The following is a 26,186-nucleotide window of genomic DNA, read 5'->3' as shown; positions in this document are numbered from 1 at the left end:
CAATTTCATATCAATCAGTATACAATTTTCTAATATTTCCAATAGTAGTGACCAAAGTCAATAAATCAATTTCATAATTTTCAATATTCTACTTCTACTTTGACAAAACATGCAAGCAAGTTGCCCTTCTATACTTTGTTTCTGACACAATTTTTGCAATTCCAGCTCCCTTGAATATTTAGGTAAGCTTGCAATCTCCATGGACGTTGACTAGAGTGAATTTTAATACCTATACAATATGCTATATTTAGTGAGCAAAGAAGCAAAAATATACCAGCTTGTTTCCTCATTGGTGAGGAATACCAAACTCAAAAGCCTTTTAGGTCAAACTCCCTAGTTATTGTATAGTACTTTCACAAATCACTAAAACTACATCTTCATTTTGAAAAATTGCCATGGTAATTTCTAGGGAATATACATGTGCAGGAAAAAAAAAAAGAAAATGACTACTATAAAAAATAGTATAAAAATGGTGGGAGGGGGTTCAGGATGGGGAACACATGTACACCCATGGCTGATTTATGTCAATGTACAGCAAAACCACTACAATATTGTAAAGTAATTAACCTCCAATTAAAATAATTAACTTTTTAAAAAATTACTAAAAGGACATCTAGGTTGTTTCCATGTCCTGACTATTATAAACAGTGCTGTGATGAACATTGGGGTACATGTGTCTCTTTCAATTCTGGTTTCCTCAGTATGTATGCCCAGCAGTTGGATTGCTGGGTCATATGGCAGTTCAAAACAACTTAGATGTCCATCAGCAGATGAATGGATAAGAAAGCTGTGGTACACATACACAAGTATTACTCAGCCGTTAAAAAGAATACATTTGAATCAGTTCTGATGAGATGGATGAAACTGGAGCCGATTATACAGAGTGAAGTAAGTCAGAAAGGAAAACACCAATACAGTATACTAACACATATGTATGGAATTTAGAAAGATGGCAATGATGACCCTGTACACAAGACAGCAAAAAAGATACAGATGTGTAAAGCGGACTTTTGGACTCAGAGGGAGAGGGAGAGGGTGGGATGATTTGGAAGAATGGCATTGAAACATGTATACTATCATGTAAGAATCGAATCACCAGCCTATGTCCGATGCAGGATAAAGCATTCTTGGGGCTGGTGCACAGGGATGACCCAGAAGGATGTTGTGGCGAGGGAGGTGGGAGGGGGGTTCAAGTTTGGGAATGCATGTACACCCGTGGTGGATTCATGTCAATGTATGGCAAAACCAATACAGTATTGTAAAGTAAAATAAAGTAAAAATAAAAATTAAAAAAAATTACTAAAAGGAATGTTTATAACAGGCTCATTTCTAAATGATGTCAGATAAAAAATAAGAAGCCAAATCCTGCAAATATGTGAACATCCTTGACATAGACTATACCTATAATAAGGGCTCTGGGTAAGTATCTCAGGGAAAAAAATGCAAATTTCTTTCATGTAAGTATCAACCCTTATAGCTAAATCCCTAGAAGAATTGAACAGTGAGAAGTTATTTATTTTTACTCTCTGAAATAGGTAAGGATTAATTATTTTGCTATCTATCAAAATTAAATAAAAGTGGGACAGGGTTCTCTTGTTGTTGAAAACCACACATTTTAGGTGTGGTTGTGACAACTCTGGATGCTACAATGGTTAAGGGTTTGCCACTAAGAAGAATTATCACACCAAAACAGTCCTATTTCTAACCTGATCACCTCCTCTCCTCAGAACAAACCAAAGATTAGCCTCAAAATTACTCATGTCTCAATTTAATTGAATCATAACCTTCTCCATATTTAAACATTGTTTAAAACAATAGAGCATTTGGTCAGTAATTAATGAAGCCTAAATTTGAGTATAATAAAAAATGAGATATACAGTTGAACAGAGAGACCAGGGAAAGAGACAGTCAATGACATCTTGATTAAACCACTGTCACCCCAAAGTGAGTATGTGCACCCCCAAGATTACATGCATCCTCTGAGAAACAAAATCAAACACTTCACACTGAGGGAAATAGGCTTCACTAAAATAGTCTAGTCAAGGTACAAAACAAATAAAAGCACAAACAACAGAAACAATCTCCAGGGAGGGGATAGGAGAATCAGTATACAGAGTTGTTACAGTATATTACCTAAAACGTGTGGTTTTCAACAATAGAAAAAAAAAATCTTGTGCTATACTAAAAAAAAAAAAAAAAAAAAAAAAAAAAAAAACCAGGAAAGTGTGACTCATACATACTTTTTAAAAAGCAAGCAACTAAAATTGTCTGGGAAATAGACCAGATGTCAGCTATAACAAAGCCTTCAAAGTATCTTTTATAAATATATTCAAAGAACTAAGGAAATCATGCTTAAAGAAATAAATGCCTAACCAAATGTCATTAAAAATATAGACATTATGGAAGAATCAAGAAGAAATTCTAGAGTTGAAAAGTACAATAAATGAAGAACTCAATGGTAGGTTTGAACTTCAAAAAGAAAGAATAGTTGAACCTGAAGATACATCAATAATTATACAATTCAAAAAGATAGGAAATAGAATTTTAAAAATGAACACAGCCTCAGAGAAATATAAAACCCTTTGTATGCTATGTATATTATAGCATACATATAATAGGAGTACCAAAAGAAGTGGGGAAAGGAAATGGAACAGAAAAAAATATTCAAAGAAAAATTGTCTGGAAACTCTCCAGATTTATTGAAAACCTTTTATCAATAGAGGCAAAAATGAATTCCAAGTAGGATAAATACAAAAAGATCCACACTCAGGTACTTTATAGTAAAAGCTGTGAAAATCAAGAAAAAGAACATCTTGAAAGCGGCAAGAGAAAAACAACTCATTACATGCAGTTGAATTTCACCTAATTAAGAAATGATCTCATGGTCTGGCCAAAGGTGGCCAGAAGGCACTTGAATAACATAGTCAAAGTGCTGAAATAGTCAAAGTGCTGAGGGATATGCGGGGGAAGCTTCAAAAGGAGGGATATATGTATACCTATGGCTGATTCAGGTTGAGGTTCGACAGAAAACAACAAAATTCTGTTAAGCAATTATCCTTCAATAAAAACAATTTTTTAAGTGCTGAAATAAAAAGCTATTAACTAAGACTCCAGCAAAATTGTTTCTCAAAATTGAAGGTGAAATAAAGATATTCTCAGATAAAGAAATACTGAATGAATTTATTTCTAGCAGGGCCACCTTACAAAAGAATAAAATAAAATCCTAAAGAAAATTCTTCAAGCTGAAAGCAAGTTACCCCAGATGAAGGTACATATACACAATGGAGTATCACTCAGCCATTAAAAAGAATACATTTGAATCAGTTCTAATGAGGTGGATGAAACTGGAGCCGATTATACAGAGTGAAGTAAGCCAGAAAGAAAAACACCAATACTGTATACTAACACATATATATGGAATTTAGAAAGATGGTAAGGATAACCCTGTATGCAAGACAGCAAAAGAGACACAGATGTATAAAATGGACTTTTGGACTCTGAGGGAGAGGGAGAGGGTGGAATGATTAGGGAGAATGGCATTGAAACATGTATACTATCATGTAAGAAACGAATCGTCAGTCTATGTCCGATACAGGATACGGGATGCTTGGGGCTGGTGCAGGGGGATGATCCAGAGAGATGATATGGGGTGGGAGGTGGGAGAGGGGTTCAGAATTGGGAACTCATGTACACCCGTGGCGGATTCATGTCAATGTATGGCAAAACCAATACAGTATTGTAAAGTAAAATATAGTAAAAATAAAAATTAAAAAAAAAATAAGTTCATTAAAAAAAATTCATACACACAGACACACACACACACACAGCACAAGTAAATACAGTTAAATAATTATAAAAATAAAACAGTATAAGCACATCTTTTCTTTTATATATCCTTAGATGATTTTAAAAGTGATTATATAAAACAATATGCGTATAATTATATATGGGGGCCTATACATACAGAAATGTAGTATATTGATAACAGCACAAAAGCTGTGGGTGGTAGCAAATTTATATCAGAGCAAGGAAATGATACCAGATGGAAAATTTTATCCACAGGGAAAAAAGATGTAGAGAATCAGAAACAGCACAAAGGATGGTAAATATATGAATTCATAAATATATACTTACTCTGCTTTATCAGCTTCTTTAATAAATATAAATTGTATAAATTAATAATTATAATAATGTCTTACTGGATTTTTTTACATATATATGTAGTATCTATAACAGTAATAGGACAAAAAGAATTAAGAGGGAATAGAGCTATATTCATTATAGTCAAACCTGAAAATAATCCAAATGCCCACCAATAGAATGGATAAGCAAATTGAAGCATATTCATACCAAAGAATATTACTGTTGATCCTTGAACAATGTGTAGGTCAATCCACTTATAACATATACCTGTAGCAGTATTCCATATCTGTGTTTCCTCCCCAACTTCAGATTCAATCAACCATCAACCATGTAGGACTTGTAATATTTAATACTTGGAAAAATCACCATGTAAGAGTAAATCTATGCAGTTCAAACAGATGTTGTTCGAGGATCAATTGGTCTGCTATGGGCAACCCCAGACTTGGAGAAGGCTGAGGTTAAATTTGCCACATGTTTACATACTTCCTATCCTACATATTGATTAGTCTGAGAATTGGGACATGACAATGTTTTCAGGGGCAGTTCAATAGGCCAGTATGGGCATCAAGAGGAGACAGAAACACAGGAAATAAGCAGAGTTGCAAAGAGTATTTATTACTATTACTGCTACTACTGCTATTACTACTACTAACACTACTATTATATACTACTTTCAGATGTATCTTTACTTTTAAAAGAAACTTTTGAAAGTAAATAAATTTCAAGGTAAAGCAAAATACAATCAAAAAATGAATAAATAAAAAACCACCTGGGACTGAAATGGTGGACTGATAGGCAGTGGAATTAAATTTTTCACTTCATCTTCCCTTTCAAATATATCTTGTAAGTGATTCATTCATAGTGAACATCACCTAAGTGCAAAACCCTGATGCAGGCATCACATAGTTGTGGTTTTGAAATTTAACTCATCTTGAGTCCTTTTGAAAAAAAGAAGATTCAAATGTCTTCACCAAGAAATTCTACTAATGATGTGGGGTGAGATCCAAGAATCCATATTTTTAAGAGGCCCTGATGAGTCTGATGTACAGCCAGATTGAGAATTAACTGCCATGGAAACTACAAAAATGTATTAAGATAAATTCCCTGTAGTCTTCAATCAGCCTCAAACACAAACTTGGGTAAATCATTAACGACATCATTTTTCATTCATTCAAATTTGAGCCAGTGCCTTATGATACAAAAGGCACTTGAAACCCTTTCCTTCAGTATTTTTAATATCTTCTAGGCAAATAGAGACTATGAGAGTAGAGTCTTTCAGTTTTCAGGTGTGTGTTATCTGAAACACAGAAATAAGCATTGATATAAAGGAAGAGTGAATAATTACTAACTGTCCCCAATTTTGTGGAAATCCTGAGCATTTCCAAGGCTGAGGTCTGTGCTCTAAATAACTGTCAGTATCCTATAAATGATGCTTATTCTCCAGAGTACTGTAAATCTCTTTCTTAGCACACATTTCTCATGGTCTTTTTCTAACAGTGTAATCTTCCACAAAGCTCCCATTAATCTGCCTTTGGAGGAGTGTTTCAAGGATAGGACAGTCTGTCAGTAGGTTAGTGATCATTTTCTGCCCTTGGGATCCTAGAGAAGGCAAGCTTATGAATCTTTAAGTTGTGACCGTTGTGCGTCAGAAGATGCTCATCAGTTTTGGCCGCTTTCTGATTATAATCCATTTTGAGGGATGTCACACTTCACTGGAAGTCCACATTTACTTAAAACACATAACCTTTACAATTTTGCCTGAAGGCTGCACACTTTAGATATTTCCCCATTTTTTTCATAATGGGAAGATGGGATCTAAAGTAACTCATTTTTCGTTAAAAATATAAGTGTGTGGAGCATAATACCATGGTATATCATCTTATACTTCAAGGGTATAGAGGTCACTCTTCTAAATGTGTGTTTAGATTCTAGGAAAAAAGACTAAAAAAAATACACTGTGAAAAACAAATATTTCCTTTTCTTTTTTTTTTCCTTTGTTTTAAAATGAAACTGTAGGCTTCTTTCCAGATAAAGTAATTGCTCCATTCCAGTCATATTTTAAAAATGTGTCTAAGACTATTTCTTATGCTTTCAGCTCATACATTGTGGTATTAGTGTTTTCACAGATAAGATTTTAGATGATTGGGGATTTGGAGGATTTCTCTTTAGTGACAGATAAGAGAAAGTGAATCTAGTGAATGAGAAGATTACAAAGGTGGGAGAGATGACAGGTAAAACAGTACACACCAATAAGAAAGGGATGTGAAAAAGAAGTGAAAGATGAAAGTGTGAGTGTGTTAGTTGCTCAGTGTGAACAATTCTTTGTGACCCCATAGACTGTAGCCCACCAGGTTCCTCTGCCCATGGATTCTCCAGGCAAGAATACTGGAATGGGTAGGCACTCCCTTCTTCAGGGGATCCTCCCGAGCCAGGGATCGAACCAGGCTCTCCCACATTATAGACAGATTCTTTATCATCTGAGCCACCAGGGAAGACCCAAAAAAGGAACAGGCACTTGAAATTTAAGGACCGCATACTATAAATTGACTGATCAAGACATAATAGAGAGAAGGGATGAAACGGAAGGTTATTGACCTAATTATCTTTATCAGATGCAGGTTCCAAATAGGTAAAGGAGTATGTCAAGGCTGTATATTGTCACCCTGCTTATTTAACTTATATGCAGCGTACATCATGAGAAACGCTGGACTGGAAGAAACAAGCTAAATCAAGATTGCCGGGAGAAATATCAATAACCTCAGATATGCAGATGACACCACCCTTATGGCAGAAAGTGAAGAGGAACTAAAAAGCCTCTTGATGAAAGTGAAAGAGGAGAGTGAAAAAGTTGGCTTAAAGCTCAACATTCAGAAAACAAAGATCATGGCATCCAGTCCCATCACTTCATGGAAAATAGATGGGGAAACAGCGGAAACAGTGTCAGACTTTATTTTGGGGGGCTCCAAAATCACTGCAGATGGTGATTGCAGCCATGAAATTAAAAGACGCTTACTCCTTGGAAGAAAAGTTATGACTAACCTAGATAGTATATTCAAAAGCAGAGACATTACTTTGCCGACTAAGGTCCGTCTAGTCAAGGCTGTGGTTTTTCCTGTGGTCATGTATGGATGTGAGAGTTGGACTGTGAAGAAGGCTGAGCATCGAAGAATTGATGCTTTTGAACTGTGGTGTTGGAGAAGACTCCTGAGAGTCCCTTGGACTGCAAGGAGATCCAACCAGTCCATTTTGAAGGAGATCAACCCTGGGATTTCTTTGGAAAGAATGATGATAAAGCTGAAACTCCAGTACTTTGGCCACCTCATGCGAAGAGTTGACTCTTTGGAAAAGACTGTTGCTGGGAGGGATTGGGGGCAGGAGGAGAAGGGGACGACCGAGGATGAGATGGCTGGATGGCATCACTGACTCGATGGACATGAGTCTGAGTGAACTCCGGGAGTTGGTGATGGACAGGGAGGCCTGGTGTGCTGTGATTCATGGAGTCGCAAAGAGTCAGACACGACTGAGCAGCTGAATTGAACTGAACTGAACTGTTACTTACAGTGTAGAAATAAGATATCAGAATCCACTAACTAGAAGGGTCTAGGAAATACATAAATAAATATGTCATACCTAAGTACGTCTAAACAGAGACTCCTAAAAAGGTAGAATGTAAATCTACTAGAAGGGCTTCCCAAGAGGAGGAAGCCAGGGTAGGTGCCAAGGAGAATGCCAACACTAGGAATAGGATGAAAGCCAGAAATCTCTTCTTTAACCTCAGGAAAGACTGGGTCACTGATAGACATACTACTGACACTCAGTTTTGGTTTAAAATGAATAAGCATTTTGTGACTAGACAAATACAACAACCTGAGAGGTAAGCAAATATTAGACCCAACTTTACAGACGAATTATAGAAACAGAGGCTGATTGAAGAACATCAACCCTTACCACACTAGGTAAAACTTACTGATCCTGGAATATGAAAGAGAACTCAGGACCACACACGAAGCTATTCTATCTCACCATGATACTCCAAGCTTTCTGACATAGTTCCTAAACAATGAATATATCAAAACATTGTACTTGGATGATAAGGGGAAAAAATATATATATATATATATATAATTTGGTTCCTACCATTATGTATGTGTGTGTGAATCACTCAGTCATTTCAGATTCTTATCATTAAAGAGGTTACACTTTGATATTTGTATATCTATGTGATGCTAGGGTATAGTAGGTAGTTTGAATTTTGCCTGATCAAAATGGTGGAGTAGAAGGACATGTGCTCAACTTCTGCCAGAACACAAAAATCACAGCTTAGATTATTCAGATATGACCTAATCAAATCCTTTATGATTATACAGTGGGGGTGATGAATAGATTCAAGGGATTAGATCTGATAAAGAGAGCACCTGAAGAGCTATAGATGGAGGTTCATAACATTGTATAGGAGGTGGTGACCAAAATAATCCCCAAGAAAAAGAAATGCAAGAAGGCAAAATGGTTGTCTGAGGAGGCCTTATAAGTAGCTGAAAAAAGAAGAAAAGTGAAAGGCAAAGGATAAAGGGAAAGATATACCCAAATGAATGCAGAGTTTCAAAGAATAGCAAGGAGAGATAATAAAGCCTTCTTAAGTGAACAATGCAAAGAAATAGAGGAAAGCAATAGAATGGGAAAGACTAGAGATCTCTTCAAGAAAATTAGAGATACCAGGGAATATTTCATGCAGTGATGGGCACAATAAAGGACAGAAATGTCAAGGACCTAACAGAAGCAGAAGAGATGTGACAAAAATACACAGAAGAACTACACCAAAAAGGTCTTAATGACCCAGACAACCGCAATGAAAGGTCTTAATGACCCAGACAACCGCAATGGCGTGGTCACCTATCTAGAGCCAGACATCTTGGAGTGTGAAGTCAAGTGGGCCTTAGAAGGCATTACTATAAACAAAACTAGTGGAGGTGATGGAATTCTAGCTGATCTATTTTAAATCCTAAAAGATGATGCTGTGAAAGTGCTGCACTCAATATGCCAGCAAATTTGGAAAACTCTTTCAGCAGTGGTCACAGGACTGGAAAAGGTCAGTTTTCATTCCAATCCCAAAGAAAGGCAATGTCAAAGAATGTTCAAATTACCATACAATTACATTCGTTTCACATGCTAACAAGGTAATGCTCAAATTCCTTCAAGCAAGGCTTAGTAGTAAGTGAACTGAGAACTTCCAGACATACAAGCTGGATTTAGAGAAGGCAGAGGAACCAGAGATTAAACTTTCAACATCAGTTAGATCATAGAAAAGTCAAAGGAACCCAAGAAAACATCTATTTTTACTTCATTGACTATGCTAAAGCCTTTGATTGTGTGGATCACAAGCTGTGGAAAATTCTTAAAAAGATGGGAATACCAGACCACCTTAACTGTATCCTGAGAAACCTGTAGGCAGGACAAGAAGCAACAGTTAAACTGAACATGGAACAATTGATTGGTTCAAAATTAGGAAAGAACTATGACATGACTATATATTGTCATCCTGCTTATTTAACTTCTATGCAGATTACATCATGCAAAATGCTGGGCTGGATGACTCACAAACTGGAATCAAGATTGCCAGGAGAAATAACAACCTCAGACACACAGATGATACCTGTTTAAAGCGATGAGGAACTAAAGTGCCTCTTGATAAAATTTTAAAAAGAGGGTGAAAAAGCTGGCTTAAAACTCAATATTCAAAAAATGAAGATCATGGCATCTGCTCTCATCATTTCATGGCAAATAGATGGGGAAACAATGGTAACAGTGAGAGACTTTATTTTCTTGGGCTCCAAAATCACTGAAGATGTTGTTTGTAGCCGTGAAGTTAAAAGATGATTGCTCCATAGAAGAAAAGCTATGACCAACCTAGACAGTGTATTAAAAAGCAGAAACACCACTTTGCCAACAAAGGTCCATATAGTCAAAGATATGGCTTTTCCAGCAGTCATGTACAGGTGTGAAAGTTGGACCATAAAGAAGGCTGAGTGCCAAAGAATGGATGCTTTCAAAATTCTGGTTTGGAGAAGACTCTTGAGAGTCCCTTAGATGGTAAAGAGATCAAACCAGTCAATAGCGAAGGAAATCAACTCTGAATATTCATTGGAATGTCTGATGCTCAGGCTGAAGCTCCAATCCATTGGCCACCTGATGTGAAGAGCTGACTCTTTGGAAAAGATCCTGATGCTGGAAAAGATTCAGGGCAGGAGAAGTAGGGAGTAACAGAGAATTAGATGGTTGAATGGCATCACCAACTCAATGGACATGAGTTTGAGCAAATGCCAAGAGATAGTGAAGGACACAGAAGCCTGGTTCACTGCAGTCCACTGGGCTGCTAAGAGTCGGACATGAATTAGCTATGGAACAGCAACAACAACAACAACAACTTATTAATTTAGTAATTGGGGTAATTTTTTAACTTCTTTATCTTGCAAATCAACCTTTCAGGTTGTTAATACTGGAGATATCATATATTATTAGTTTAGTACATACCAAACCTTCAATAAATGGTAGATATTTTTATGTATTTACACAAATAAACCATGCTTATTTTCACTTTCTTCAAATAAAAGAACAATATAGGAATTAGAACAAATCTTTGCTTAATTTTTAGAATTTTAATAATTATAACAGGATTTCAAAGAATTATTACCTACTTATTCCAAATCAGGTTTTACATAGGTATAGTTCCATAGATGGGCATCCCTGTTGGCTTAGTGGTAAAGAATCCACACACCAATGCAGGAGACATGGGTTTGATCCCTGGGTTAGGAAGATACCCTGGAGAAAGAAATTGCAACCCACTCTAGTATTCTTACATGGCAAATCCCATTGACAGAAGAGCCTGGAAGACTATAATCCATGGGGACACAAAAGAGTCAAACACAATTTAGAGACTGTGTTTTGGTGTTTTAGTCGCTAATTCATGTCTGACTCTTTTTGCGTCATTTTTTTTTAACAATAACAAGTTCCATAGATAAAGACTGATATGCAAATAGAGAATTATATTGTGGAGTCTTATGTTAAAGATAATGAGCTTGAAAATAAGGGCCCCCTTTTTGAAATATCATGTAAAACATTTAACACTAAGAGAGAAATAAAAAGGATTCAAATAATTCGAAATATAAAAAAATTTATCAGAGATACCTCAGTTTATTTTCCTAAATAAGGTGGCTCTAAACAATGAAATAAATCTCTAAAAGAGAGAACCAACTGAAAAAAAAAACTAAAACCAAAAGCTAATATCTCTTACATAAAACAATCACACAATATAACTTAATGAATGAATTCTGTAGTCACATTATCTAGTTTTACATCCCAACTACAACACTTTTTGACAAGTTCTTTACATCTCCATACATTAAAAAGATGGTAATGATAACCCTGTATGCAAGACAGCAAAAGAGACACAGATGTAAAGAACAGACTTTTGGACTCTGTGGGAGAGGGAGAGGGTGGGATCATTTGGAAGAATAGCATTGAAACATGTATACTATCACATATGTAAGAAACGAATCGCTAGTCTAGGTTCGATACAGGATACAGGATACAGGATGCTTGGGGCTGGTGCACTGGGATGAACCAGAGAGATGATATGGGGAGGGAGGTAGGAGGGGGGTTCAGGGTTGGGAACTCACGTACACCTGTGGGGGATTCATGTCAATGTATGGCAAAACCAATACAGTATTGTAAAGTAAAAAAAATAAAAAGGAAAGAAAAACATAATAATAAAATAAAACAAATGATATCAGTACCTATTTTATCAGATTGTTATGACAAATAAGTTTATGTATATAAAGTGCTTACAGGGGCTTCCCAGGTGGAACAGTGGTAAAGAATCCACCTGCCAATGCAGGAGATATAAGGGATGTGTGTTTGATCCTCAGCTTACAGAGGACACCCTGGAGAAGGAAATGGCAACCCAGTCCAGTATTTTTGCCTGGAAATTTCCATGGACAGAGGAGTCTTGGCAGGCTACAGTCCATGGGGTCACAAAGAGTTGAACATGACTGAGCAACTGAGCATTGAACACATACAAAGTGCTTAGAACAGTGCCTGGCATACAGTGAGTCCTAAATAAATGTTATCACCATTATCATCATCACCATCACCATCACCATCACCATCACAATTAAAATATAATTATAGATATGCTCTGCACAATTTGAGAAGCATCTTGAAGGAGGTAGTTTCAAGAATCAAGAAAGAATGATTCTTTCGTCTGATGATTAACTTGACTATGGTTAGTTAACTTACTTGATAAGAATATTATTCCAATTTGTCCAAAGTCAAAGGTTTGATTTTTATGTGGATATGCTGGCTACATTCCATGACCACAAATTAAGACACTAATTCTAAGCAGTTCTATTCAACAAATTCTCCAGGTTTTTACATGGTGACTGGCAAAAAGGGTATATTGATTAACCTAAATTCATGAATAACTTTAGAAAAAATTAATCTATAAATACATTATTTTTGAACATAGTTCAGTCATATGTTCTTAATATATTATAAATTCCAGAACTGGAAAAATATTTAAAGATGATCTGGAGCCAAGTCATTAATTTTGTTTTAAATAAAAATTTATTTTAATTGGAGGTTGATTACTTTACAATATTGTATTGGTTTTGCCATACATCAACATGAATCCACCACAGGGATACACGTGTTCCCTATCTTGAACACCCTTCCCTCCTCCCTCCCCGTACCATCCCTCTGGGTCAAGTCATTAATTTTTATAAAGAAAAAAGACAGTCAGAGACAAAAAATGACAAGATCACATGATTACTCTGTGGCTGAGCTAAAACTCTCAGCTCATATTTTGTTTTGCTTTTTGACTACATATATTCATTAAATACAGGATTTTTAAGATCTCTGAGAACTTTCTAAAATTCTATTTGTCGTGATGGTTTATTAGTCCATTATAAAGAACTCAGTCCCGGTGACAGAATGTAGACTTTGAAGGCCATTGCAAAGACTTTGTTATGAGAAAAATGAAAAGCCATTTTCAGGCATTGAGCATGTAAGATTAAAAGACATTACCTGACTTAAATTTTTTAAAAACCCCACGAACCATAGAGATGGTACAGGGAGGGAGGAGGGAGGGGGGTTCAGGATGGGGAACACGTGTATACCTGCGGCAGATTCATGTTGATGTATGGCAAAACCAATATAATATTGTAAAGTAATAACCTCCAATTAAAATAAATAAATTTATATTAAAACAACAACAACAACAAACAGATTAGAAGTGGGAAGGGGCAAGGATCAATTAGTAGCTTTTTACAAAAAACCAAGGGAGAGATGATGTTGGCTGGGACTAGGATGGTAATAGAAAGAATGGTATTAAGTCATCAAAGTCTGGATATGTTTTGACTGTCGCACAAACAATATTTCTTTCTGTGTTGGCAAAGGAACACAAATCTCCATTCAGGAATTTCTATTATTTTTTTCTTAACTAAATGCATTTTGCTGCAGTCTACACCATGGTAGGCTACAGTCCATGGGGTCTCAAAGAGTTGGACATGACTGAGCAACTTCACTTTCCTTCCTCCTGGCTCCCTCTATTGCTGTGTCCTTCTCTTCTCATCTGCCAGGGACACCCTTCCCAGAGTCCTTCACCAGGCTGAGGCTGAGTCCTAATTTTTCAGGTCTCTTTCCTGCAAAAAGCCTTTCTGGGCCAAGTTCTCCCTCCTGAGTGTCGGTCCCTTGCACCACAAACATCCTGTATTAATTCACTTACCTAACTTCTCTGACAGAGAAGGCGATGGCACCCCACTCCAGTACTCTTGCCTGGAAAATCCCATGGACGGAGGAGCCTGTACACTGCAGTCCATGGGGTCGCGAAGAGTCGGACACGACTGAGCGACTTCCCTTTCACTTTTCACTTTCATGCATTGGAGAAGGAAATGGCAACCCACTCCAGTGTTCTTGCCTGGAGAATCCCAGGTACGGGGGAGCCTGGTGGGCTGCCGTCTACGGGGTCACACAGAGTCGGCCAAGACTAAAGCGACTTAGCAGCAGCAACACCATGATTTACTTATTTTCATCTCTATGAAAAGAGGTCCATCGCCACCTACACAATGTCTTCTCTGAAATCAGCAGCATCTAGAATTAGATGTGTATTGTGAAAGAAACTAAATAGTGACTCCTGACCTCAGAGGAGTTTATTATTTGGTAAGTTAAAGCCCCTTATATGGGAAGGAGATATATTTGACAGCATTAAAATGTAGTTAGAAGTTGCAACTTGGTGTTAAACTGGAACCCTTCTGGACATGTCTACCGAAACTAGGGAACCAAGCTGATCAAATGTCATTGGCATGAGGAACAGGGGAGTGTTTGAGTTAAAACTCATCATATAGGAATTGGGAGAATCAGGCTTCTGAAGGAAAGGCTAATTAGGTATGCCATAGTGTTACTTCTTGTCTTTATTGCCAGCTCAGCTCCCTTTGGACTCATATCTGGATTCACATGTCTCCCAAGGAAGGGAGAGAGCTATGAACAAAGAATGGAAAATGGCTGTTTTCCACCAAATTCTCTAACATATGAAAGTAAAAGCCATTTTGATAGACCCTTATGGTATATAGCCTAGAAAATCAGAAAAGCACTGTGTGCCGTAGCTTTGACATCTCCAGGGTTCCAAGCTTTACTGGGAGTGACTATTGTACAGTACCTGTCCTTAGAAGCACAGGTGCTCATTGTGATTACAGTATCTCTAGGATACATCAGTAGAACCCAGAAGAGGTGAGGCAGAGAAAGAGAGGAGTAAAAGAAGTAGATATCCCAGGCAGGTGACTTCATCAGGAGGAAGCACATGTGAGACTCAAATACCTATATGGACTCAGTTCCATTATTAGCAGGTAAGCAAGACTCAGAGAGATAAGATAAGGGGATGAACTCTATACACTCCAATTACTCAATACAGAATTTAGTAAACATTTCATCACTAGGTAGTCTTTATACCCCCCAAAGCTCACATATTTGCTACATTCTGCTCAAGATCTCCAGAATCCAGGTAGTGAGCTTCTTTTTGGAGATATTAAACAGAATGAATCCAGCAAAACAGACTTTTCTTTTTTTGAATATGGTAAACATGAGAATTTTTTAGAAAAACCAGCACCCTTCATAAAATCAGTCACTTTAAAAATCAATTAAAAATTAAATATCTATATGCCATCTGTCCTGGTGCATATATTAAGAATGTTATTCCATGTAACATTTCAACAGTGCTGTTTACGTTCTTTTTCACTCATAAAGGAAGTAACGTTCCTTCTTTAAACACTCCTTCTTTAGAGATGCCTTCTTAAATAGCTTCACATAACTGCATCATGTCAAAAAAGCCAAAAAGACACTCTGTGGCAGTGTGCCAATTTCACCATAATTCAATCATTTTTTTAATCTTGAATTATACTTTGACCTTGACTTCGTAGTTCTTCATGCCTAGAGATCATTTCTTTGTTTCTTTATTCATTTAATTGTGTTTCTGTCCTAGCTTCTACTCAAAAGTCTTTAATGGGCTCTGTGTGTCTAGCTCCAGATGATAGTGAGGTTGGTTTTACTAGCATTTCAGTCATTATCACAAGGGCAGGTCAGAAGGAAAAGGTCCTGGGTGAGTGTCCACACCACTGCTGCCCACTTTCCTAGAGAAGGGAGTCAGTGGTTAAGGCACTTTGGCAGGTGAGAAAAGATTGTACTCTAGCCAGAAGAGAAGATGGAAGAGAAAGACAGATCTGGAAAAAAATGAGTGGGACAGAGTCAGAGATCAGTGGAAGCTTTCATTCTGGTACGTTTAGTAAGTTCCTTGGAAAAATTCATCAGTTCCATCATGTATTCATATTAGAAAAGGGCAAATTAACAAGATACCTGTTAGGTCAAAGATCCTATGAAAAATATGATGATACTTAAAATCTATTCCCACACAAGTACACATGGTATAGAAAGAACACAGACTTAGGAACCCACAACCTGCAATTCCAGAAATCACAGGCTGACAGCATCACTATTTGCCATCCCATAAATTTAAGAGATTATGTGACCAAGTACCAGAGGTTGGCTGCATGTCCATACCTGCATTCAGCTAGTCTTTTACATTTCAGACCTGAATATATATTTCCATCTTCACTACTACCCTTCATCCACCAAGACCTCATTAAGATATCTATGCTTAGGAATATAAGACAAAAGCATTCGTGTGGTTTGGGGAGGAGGAAAGGTAGAAGCCCAGAAGCAAATGAAAAGAACAATTCACCAGGACAAAACATTCTAGCAACAATTTCCCGCTTTTTTCTGAAACAATCTCATCATCTTGTCATCCACTGCTCTGCTCTTCTTTATCATGAAAATGGCAATAGCCCCACTCTCAGTGAGATTCAGGACCAAAGCACATCTCACTGTTTTGGAGTCAGGGAGTTCAGTTTAATGAGAGCAAGTACATGTGTAGCAAAGTGTGTGTGTGTGAGAGAGAGAGAGAGAGAAAGAAAGGGAGAAAGAGATAGAAATTTACCTTCCGATGAGTGAGAACTCGCCCACGACGCCAAGGCGCCGCATGGCACTCAGGAGGCCCCGGACAGTCATCCCTTCGCAGAAGCACACCACCACTCTGGCCTTGGGAAGCCGTTCTCGGAGCTTGCGCAGGAGTCGGTCAAAGCTCTTCTCCCCAGCGTTGCTGTAGATTTTGTCTGAGTGGGCGATGCAGAGGCCTTCCTGGGCAGCCAGCTCTTTGAAAGCATCCATTCCGCTCTCCCCATAATTCCCTGTCCAGAAACAATCAGCAGATGTTCAAGACAACCTGACAAGGACAGCACTCACAAGCTAGAACAAAGACTCATTAGTCCCAGAGAACAGAGAGAACAGACTTGCCAAGTAATTTGAAAATAGAGCTGGGACTGAAGGAAGATCTGGATGGAGTAAAGAAAATAATCAAATGTAATCAAACTATCAACCCTGGGATTTTTTTGGAAGGAATGATGCTAAAGCTGAAGCTCCAGTACTTTGGACACCTCATGAGAAGAGTTGACTCATTGGAAAAGACTCTGATGCTGGGAGAGATTGGGGGCAGGAGGAGAAGGGGACGACCCAGGATGAGATGGCTGGAGAGCATCATGGACTCGATAGACGTGAGTCTGAGTGAACTCCGGGAGATGGTGATGGACAGGGAGGCCTGGCCTGCTGCGATTCATGGGGTCGCAAAGAGTCAAACACGACTGAGCGACTGAACTGAACTGAACTGAACTGAAACAAACTATCAACTCTGAAAGAAATAGAAAATTAGTAACTTGGGCGTCCACAGTGAAAATGGTTTTGAGACATAAAAGATGCTGTCCTGTTTTACAGCCATCATCACTAGTGGCTGTCCCAGATTTTAGCAATATGGGAGAGGTCAGCACATAGGGATAGGTCAGCAGGCACAATGAGACTTGTTCAGTTGAGGACTTGCTTCATCTGGCTGTCAGGTTAAGAGCAGACATTCAAGCTGATAGCAAGTCCTGCCACGTTTCCATGAAGAGTGAGTAAATCAAGCAAATGGAGCACCTGGCCAGGCTGGAATACACAGATAAAAACTTGCTACAGGGCTCAATCAAAGCTGCTACAGGGATCAATCATAAAATTCGTTCACTTTATCAGCATCCTCTGATAAAGTGAAAGAATTATGGGAGATTTGGTCTTATGCTTTGATTTCAATATTATTATAATAAAATATACTTTAAAAGTAAGAAATAGAAATCAATGAAATAAAACAAGTATAAGGACTTCTTACTGGTGGTCCAGTGGTTAAAGATCTGCCTGCCAATGCAGGAGACACAGGTTTGATCCCTGATTTCAGAAGATTCCACATGCCCCTGGACAACTAAGCTCCTGCTCCACAACTACTGAAGCCCACAAGCCTAGAGCTCCTGCTTCACAAGAGAAGCCCCTGCAATAAGCCCGGGCACCGCAACTAGAGTGTAGCCCATGCTCGTTGTAACTAGAGAAAGCCTGTGCACGACAACGAAGACCTAGTGCAGAAATAAATGAATAACAAAAATGCCACAAAAGACAAGTATCACATCATGTCAGTTCCCCGTCTCTATTTCATGGATGAATTTAGCCGCCCCTCCCCTCCTCTGCACCTCCACTCCTGTCTCCAAGTTTAGAGATTTTGATACCCATGTAAATGACCCAATATCATATCCTCACATTTTCTCAACCTCCTCTATCCAGTGATATTTCCTGTAACTCAGCTACTTTCATGTTCGCACGTTTAACCTTGTGCTCACAAACATTTCTAACATCTCTGACTCTGGATATCAAGCATCCCAGTCTCTGTTTGGGTCCTCATCATCAGAGCACACATATTTTACCATTCCATCTCCAGCAATGTTTTCAACCTCACATTTTAGTTTGTACTCAGCTCAAAGTAACCTGCCAGTTAATACTGATCATATCCCTTGATTTTTTTTAATTTTTGTACATTACCTGAAATTTTTTCTTATTTAATTTTCTCTTCCCTCTAGTTCCATGAGAACATCTTGTTCTGAATAAGCCATAATTCATTTATTCAATGATGTAGTCTCAGCATTTAGAATAATTCTAGACACTAAATGCACAGTAAAACAACATTTATTGTAACAACCCAGTAGAGGAAGAGACAAAAATTATAAATAAGCAATCTAAACAAAATAGGTAAAAGTGGGTAATAGTATATGAAAAAGATCACTGAATCTCAGTAATTATGAAGATAGTACAGTTAAAACAAGATGCTATTTTTTCATGGTACTATTTATTTATCAGATTGCCAGAATTTCAAAAATTCATGATATTCATTATTGGCAAGGCACAAATACATTCACTTTCGGTAAGAGTAGTTCAAATTTTAGTGGATAGTTTGGCATTAGCTTTCAAATTTTTTTCAAGGTAAATATCATATATCACATTTATTGCATAAAATATAGCAAGAGTTAAGTAAAAGAACTTTAAAACAATGGTACTATCCATTAAGAACTTACTATTGAAATCTCTATACCTATAAAATTTTCATGGACATTGTTGAAATCTAATAAGATTATCCTGTCTTTTTAAAAAGAAAATGTTCTTGTTTCCTATTCCATAATACTAAATTACCAAATTAAAGTTTTTGCCTCTTCTTTTAATGACCTTCAGTGGCCTCATACAGTCCAGTGAAGCCCAAATGAAAGATTGAACACATGACAAAATCCTCAGCTCCCTGGACTTTGGAAGCATATCATGGCTTAGACAACAGGCACTGACTGATAATAAGGGGGAAGACTGCAGCTGGCAAGTGAATGGCTCATCTGTCTGCAGCAGAGGGTGCAAGGAAGGAAGTCAGATGCCACTTACTCACAATAAAGGTAGGTTCAGAAATCTACGAGGTACGTAGACATCACCAGCCAACTCTTTCAGCCAAAGGCACTAAAAAGGCATCATAAGATGATGTTACAAGGGAAGCAACTCAGCTGCTAGGGTCTATCTTTGGACTCCGATCACAGAAAATGATTTTACTCTTTTATCAAAACACAAGCAGACTAAATGAATAAGAATATTCTATGCATTCAAATAAGAAAATTCTTGGTTTTCAGTCTAGTAAAGGCTTTAGACATACTCTATCCAAACCCTTCAAGCTACAGCAAGGAAATTAGGCCAAGTAAAATGGCTCACCAATAGGCATCAAGCTTGTGTTAGAATTGCAACAGTCTACCTTATTTCTAAGTTACTGCTTGTTTCTCTTTTATTTTTTTGACATTTTGAAAGAATTCTCATTGACCAACTTAATAGCAACAAGCAATTAAACATGTATGCTTTTATACTTTTTAAAAAATTGTTGGCATAGTTTAATTGTTTCTATGACATACTTGTTTCAATTTCTTTATTCATATTTTCTTTTTTGGAGGGTAGTTATTCATTATACCAATTGATTGAGAGCTGAATATGATGTGATAGATCATATTTAAACTGCTCGTTTCTCTTATGAAGGCTGGGACTCCAAACTAGATATCTCTATACCACTGCTACTGCTAGGTTGCTACAGTCATGTCTGACTCTGTGCAACCCCATAGATGGCAGCCTACCAGGCTCCTCCGTCACTGGGATTCTCCAGGCAAGAATGCTGGAGGGGGTTGCCATATCCTTGTCCAATGCATGAAAGTGAAAAGTGAAAGTGAAGTTGCTCAGTTGTGTCTGACTCTTCACGACCCCGTGGACTGCAGCCTACCAGGCTCCTCTGTCCATGGGAATTTCCAGGTAAGAGTACTGGAGTGAGTTACCATTGCCTTCTCCAATATTTTTATGAGGGTAATTCTAATATAAGAACAAGAATAATAACTTGCACATTTATAAATCTTTATATTTTAACTATCACATTCATAAATATTACCTCATGTGTACTTGTTACATTGATGATAGTACTAGATACAAATACTATACAAAAGAGGAAGAAAATCACCTCCAGGAAACTTAAAATCACATTGCAGTACTTTTATTTAGTAGAAATGACATGACAAACTTGAATGTAAATATTTATTAGAGATGCTATAGGTTAGGAATCAGGAAAAGCTGCCTAAAGAAAGTGCCTCTTGTTGGCGAGGGTATGGAGAAAAAGGAATCCTTGGACATTGTTGCGCATGCATGCTAAGTCGCTTCAGTCATGTCTGGCTCTGCGACCATAGGGACTGTAGCCTGCCAGGCACCTCTGTCCATGGGATTCTCAAGGAAAGAACACTGGAGTGGTTGCCATGCCCATCTCCATAGGATCTTCCTGATCCAGGGATCGAACCTGGGTCTCCTGCACTGCAGACAGACTTCTTACCATTGGAGTCACCACTGTTGGAAGGGATGTAAACTGGTACAGCCATTATGGAAAACAATAGGAAGTTCCCATAATTTTAAAATGAAACTACTATATGATCCAGAAATCACTCCGAAAGTGAAAGTTGCTCAGTTGTGTCCAACTCTTTGCAACCCCATGGATTATAGCCTGCCAGGCTCCTCTGTCCATGGAATTCTCCAGGCCAGAATACTGGAGTGGGTAGACATTCCCTTCTCCAGGGGATCTTGCCAACCCAGGGATCAAACACAGGTTTCCCACATTGCAGGCGGATTATTTACCATCTGAGCCACCAGGGAACTAATCCCTCTACTAGGGGTATAAACAAAGAAAATGAAATAAGTATCACAAATAGCCAAGATATGGAAATAGCCTAAGTGTCCATTGATGGGTGAATGAATGGATAAAAAAAAAGTAATAATATGTTACATACACATGGAGTAGAATATTATTCATAGAACATTAGCCATAAAAGTGGAATATTAGCCACAAAATGGAATACTTGTCATTAAAAATGAAGGTAAGGCCATTATAGTCAAAGTTGTGATTTTTCCAGTAGTCATGTATGAATGTGAGAGTTGGACCATAAAGAAGGCTGAGCACAAAACAATTGATGCTTTCAAACTATGGTGCTAGAAAATACACCTGAGAGTTCCTTGGACTGCAAGGAGATCAAACCAGTCAATCCTAAAGGAAATCAACCTTGAATATTTGTTGGATGGACTGATGGTGAAGCTGAAGTTCTAATCCTTTGGCCACCTGATACAAAGATCCAACTCACGGGAAAAGATCCTGATGCTGGGAAAGATTGAGGGAAGGAGAAGAAGGGAGTGATGGCTGGATGTTTGGATGGCATCACAGACTCAATGGACATGAATTTGCACATACTCTGGGAGATAGTAAAGGACAGGGAGGCCTTGCAAGCTGTAGTTCATGGGGTCACAAAGATTTGGACACAACTTAGTGACTGAACAACAACAAAGGCCACCACTTGCAATAACATTGGTGAACTTAGAGGACATTATGTTAAGTGAAATAAGCCAGACATAAAAAGACAAATACTGTATGATCTCTCTTATGTGTGAAATCTAAAAAAGTCAAGCTCATAGAGCAAGAGTAGAACAGTGGTTACTAGAAGTAAGGGAATGGAGAAACTGGGGAGATGTTGGTCAAGAATGGAAATTTTCAGTTATGAGTAAGTTCTGAGGATCTAATATACAGCATGGTGACTATACAGTTAGTTACATATATATATAATAATAATAATCTAATAATCTATAGCTAATAATATGTATTGTATACTTCAAATGTGCTGAGAGTTTCTTAAATGTTCTCAGAAAAAACAAGAGATGTAACTATGTGAGGTAATGGATGTGTGAATCAACTTGACTGCAGTAATTATTTCACAAAGTATATGTATATCAAACTACCACATTGCACACCTTAAACGTAAGCTATTTTGTTTTTCGATTATACCTCAAAAATCTGGGGGAAAAGAACATGCTTTTATTCTGGATCTTAAAATAGAAACAAATTTTTCCACAGATAGAAAGAAAACTAAAAGACATGTACTCTTTGCCTGCCTCCCAGGTCATGGTCAAATGATGCCAGCCTGGAAATAAATTACTTAGCACAGAACCTGCCTTCTGTCTCCCTTCCCTTTCCACCTGACCACTCAGATCTCCTTTTGCCTTTGCTGGTAGTGAGAAAAAAATTTTTTTTTTTTTACTTTATTTTACTTTACAGTACTGTATTGGTTTTGCCATACATCAGCATGAATCCGCCACGAGTGTACACGTGTTCCCAATCCTTCTGTGAGGCTCAGAAGGAGTTCTGAATATATAAAGAACTGACATAACAAAACTCTTAAAAGTGCTATATAAGTTTTAATACAAAAGAATCCCAAAAGAAATCAGTCCTGAATATTCATTGGAAGGACTGATGCAGAAGCTGAAGCTCCAATACTTTGGCCACCTGATGTGAAGAATTGACTCATTGGAAAAGACCCTGATGCTGGGAAAGATTGAGGGCTGGAAGAGAAGGGGACAACAGAGGATGAGATGGTTGGATGGCATCACCAACTCGAGGGACATGAGTTTGAGCAAGCTCCAGGAGTTGGTGATGGACAAGGAGGCCTGGCATGCTGCAGTCCATGGGGTTGCAAAGAGTCAGACATGACTGAGTGACTGAACTGAATTGAAGTGTTAATACTCAGGTCTGGTAAGGAGCTACATATTTTCATTCAAATAGTTTATTGAGATCTCAACTTGAAAAAAATCCCTAGGTTCTGCACTTTGAAGAGTTGCCCAGAATTATTGGGCGTTGGCTTTCCCTTCAATTTGATGACTATTTGCTATGTGCCCGGCACTGTGCTAAATACCTAAGCATTTTATCTTTTCATCAGAAGCACTCCATATAAAAGTTATAGCTCAGATGGGAATGTGGAAGCTCTAAGTTATATACTTTGCCTAAGATCAAACAGTGAAGGTAGGATTCGACATCTAACACAGAAGCTCTCACTCATAACCACCATTTTATACTGCATCCTACACGGACTTATCATACAGCTATGAAGTCATGCCACAAGCACGCAAAATACAGCAACAGACCAAGCTGAACATGCTACATGTGATATGCAAAATACCACAATTCTAAATTTCTGAATGACAACGCAGAGATGATCAGAGAATACCTCTTGGGAAAAGCAGGAATGAAACTGAGTTCTTGAAGAATGTAAGCAAGGGACTGGCTTTCAGGGTAAGTGAAAGTGAATGAGAATCCACAAAAGGTACTTTTAGAGACAATGAGTAGAGAAGTTTCATTGGAACAGAAGGTTCTTGGTTTATAGAATGACACTCTGTACAGCAGATCTCAAGTAAAGCATCTGGCATACCACTACCAGAGTGCAACGTGGAAATGTGCTATATGCTGCTGTGTTGTAGCAGATTTTATAATAGACTTTATCACTGTTATGATGTTGCCCAAATCCTAGAGAGAGAAGGAAGAATGGCATCTGACAAAGCCCATAAAATATAAAGTTGAAATACATTGAAGCATTTTTATTCTACATTAGTTATATGAGAAAAAGATTTACAGAGAGTATTCTGTAAATATTCTGTAAGAATATTCTGTAAATTTGCAGAGTATCAAGATATTCTGCAAAACAAGCCTTTAAATAGAACATATGGGGGATTAAAGAGAGAGAACATGGGGTTTGCAAATAAATCTCTATAGTTTGAATAACAAAAGCATCTAAACATAATAGATGTGGACATATTATACAAAGGCAAAGTTAATAAAAGTACTGAAAATAGGGGTAAAAACTAGAACTATCTCAAAAGCATAAAAAACAATGACAACACCTTAATTTTTTAAGCTATAGGGATTTTTTAAGAAGTTAGATATGATTGGTGTCCTGCAGTCCATGGGATCACAAAGAGTTGGACGTGACTTAGTGACTGAACAACAACAGGTATAATTATTATCAGATCACACTGACAGACATTAGTTCACAAAAGATTGATTTGTAGTGATTTGGTAGGTAAGTTTCACTAACAAGTTATGAAATAAAGTTGTCTTGGGTTTCATAATTATTGAACTATCATCATGGGAAAAAGCAGGCTCTTAAGACTGGTCTTAATATTAATTGTTTTTTCTTCGACTCTTAAAATATTGAGGATATATTTAAGAAGCAATATGAATTCTTTTTGGTGGCTATACTAACATTTCAGTATTTATTTTGAATGAAGTCCAATTCCTGTTACTGCATCTTCATAAATGACCTTGGTCAAACAACAGCATTCAAAATATCTCATCCCTACACACATACAACTCAGTTATATGAGGGGAAATATTTATACAGGGAAAATATGTAGATATTTCTTCACTTTCCTTAAAGAAGGAATGGTATTACTTTCCAAGATTCGCTAGTCTTATGCGCTAGACTCCCTTAGTCTCTGTCTTAATTCATGCTTACATTCCTCCCTTGATATTCTGTGGCAGTCTTAGAATGTTGTGTTATGTTATGTTGTTGCTTAGTCCTCAGAGCTATTATTGTGTTGCTGTTTATTCTAACTCATGTCTGACTCTGCAACCCCATGGACTACGGCCTACCATGCTCCTCTGTCCATGGGATTTCCCAGGCAAGAATACTGGAGAAGGTTGTCATTTCCTTTTCCAGGGGATGTTCCCAAACCAGGTATCAAACCCTGTCTCCTGCATTAGCAGATGGATTCTCTATCACTGAGAAGCCCAGGAAGCCCCTGGTTGATGATACATCCCTTAGGTTATGGGCCAGTCCCTATCCAAGGTCCTGAAAACTTGTTATTTTTGCCTCCTGCTAGAAGGGATTGGGGACAGGAGGAGAAGGGGACGACAGAGGACGAGATGGCTGGATGGCATCACCGACTCGATGGACATGAGTTTGAGTGAACTCCAGGAGTTGGTGATGGAGAGGGAGGCCTGGCGTGCTGCAGTTCATGGGGTTGCAAAGAGTCAGACATGACTGACCGACTGAACTGAACTGAACTGTGACATCTTGGACAAATAAGAAAATATCTCATTTTTAAAAGAACTATGGTGATGAAAATTGATTTCACAGCACCTTCAAGAAACCTACTGGCAATATCCAATAATCATTATTATCAGGAAAATTTTCTTTGTGATCTAAATCCTGTACAACAAAATCTAAATGTATATCTCCTTCACTCTCAGAGGAGACAGATATTAGCTTGTTTGAATTCTTTCTCTTCTTTTTTTAAAAAGTCTTTCTGGAAGCCACAATTCAGCTTTCTCTCCTCCCAAAGAAACAACCCCTATTCTTTTAACTTTTGCCGGCAAACTTTTAATTTGTTTGGTTCTCCCACTTAACATGTAGAAAGTGTTATATTTTCCTGCTCCATTCACACACCTGCAGTCAGCATTATGGGTCTGGTCAGTCAGAGGTGAATGAGTCATCACCTGCCTTAGAAGTACAAAGGGAATTTATATGCTAGGTCAGTGGAGGATATGCCTGAGACAAGGCAATCTGAGCAAACAGAAGAGAATCGTTTTTATCAGCATTTTCACAATACCACCTCGAATTACCCCAGTTTGGACAGGTAGAGTTATAGCATCCGAGTTGAAGGAGAAGATTAAGCTAAAGTGACTGCCATCTCTATGCGATAGGATTGGTCCACTTTTGTCTTTT

General features: G+C 37.8%; 1 protein-coding gene across 2 annotated transcripts in view; it reads right to left on the bottom strand.

The window, feature by feature from the left end:
• GRM1 (glutamate metabotropic receptor 1) overlaps nucleotides 1–26,186 on the bottom strand; it is a 438,757-nt gene that overhangs the window by 269,014 nt on the left and 143,557 nt on the right. For both annotated transcript variants that reach the window (XM_018053312.1, XM_013966589.2), the window contains exon 3: nucleotides 16,682–16,931. In XM_018053312.1, the coding sequence (XP_017908801.1) occupies nucleotides 16,682–16,931 (250 nt within the window). The remainder of the gene's footprint in view (nucleotides 1–16,681; nucleotides 16,932–26,186) is intronic.

This window comes from Capra hircus, chromosome 9 (genome assembly GCF_001704415.2).
Source record: "Capra hircus breed San Clemente chromosome 9, ASM170441v1, whole genome shotgun sequence".
In the NCBI taxonomy this organism is placed as follows: Eukaryota; Metazoa; Chordata; class Mammalia; order Artiodactyla; family Bovidae; genus Capra; species Capra hircus.
This window is presented reverse-complemented; position numbering and strand designations above follow the sequence as displayed.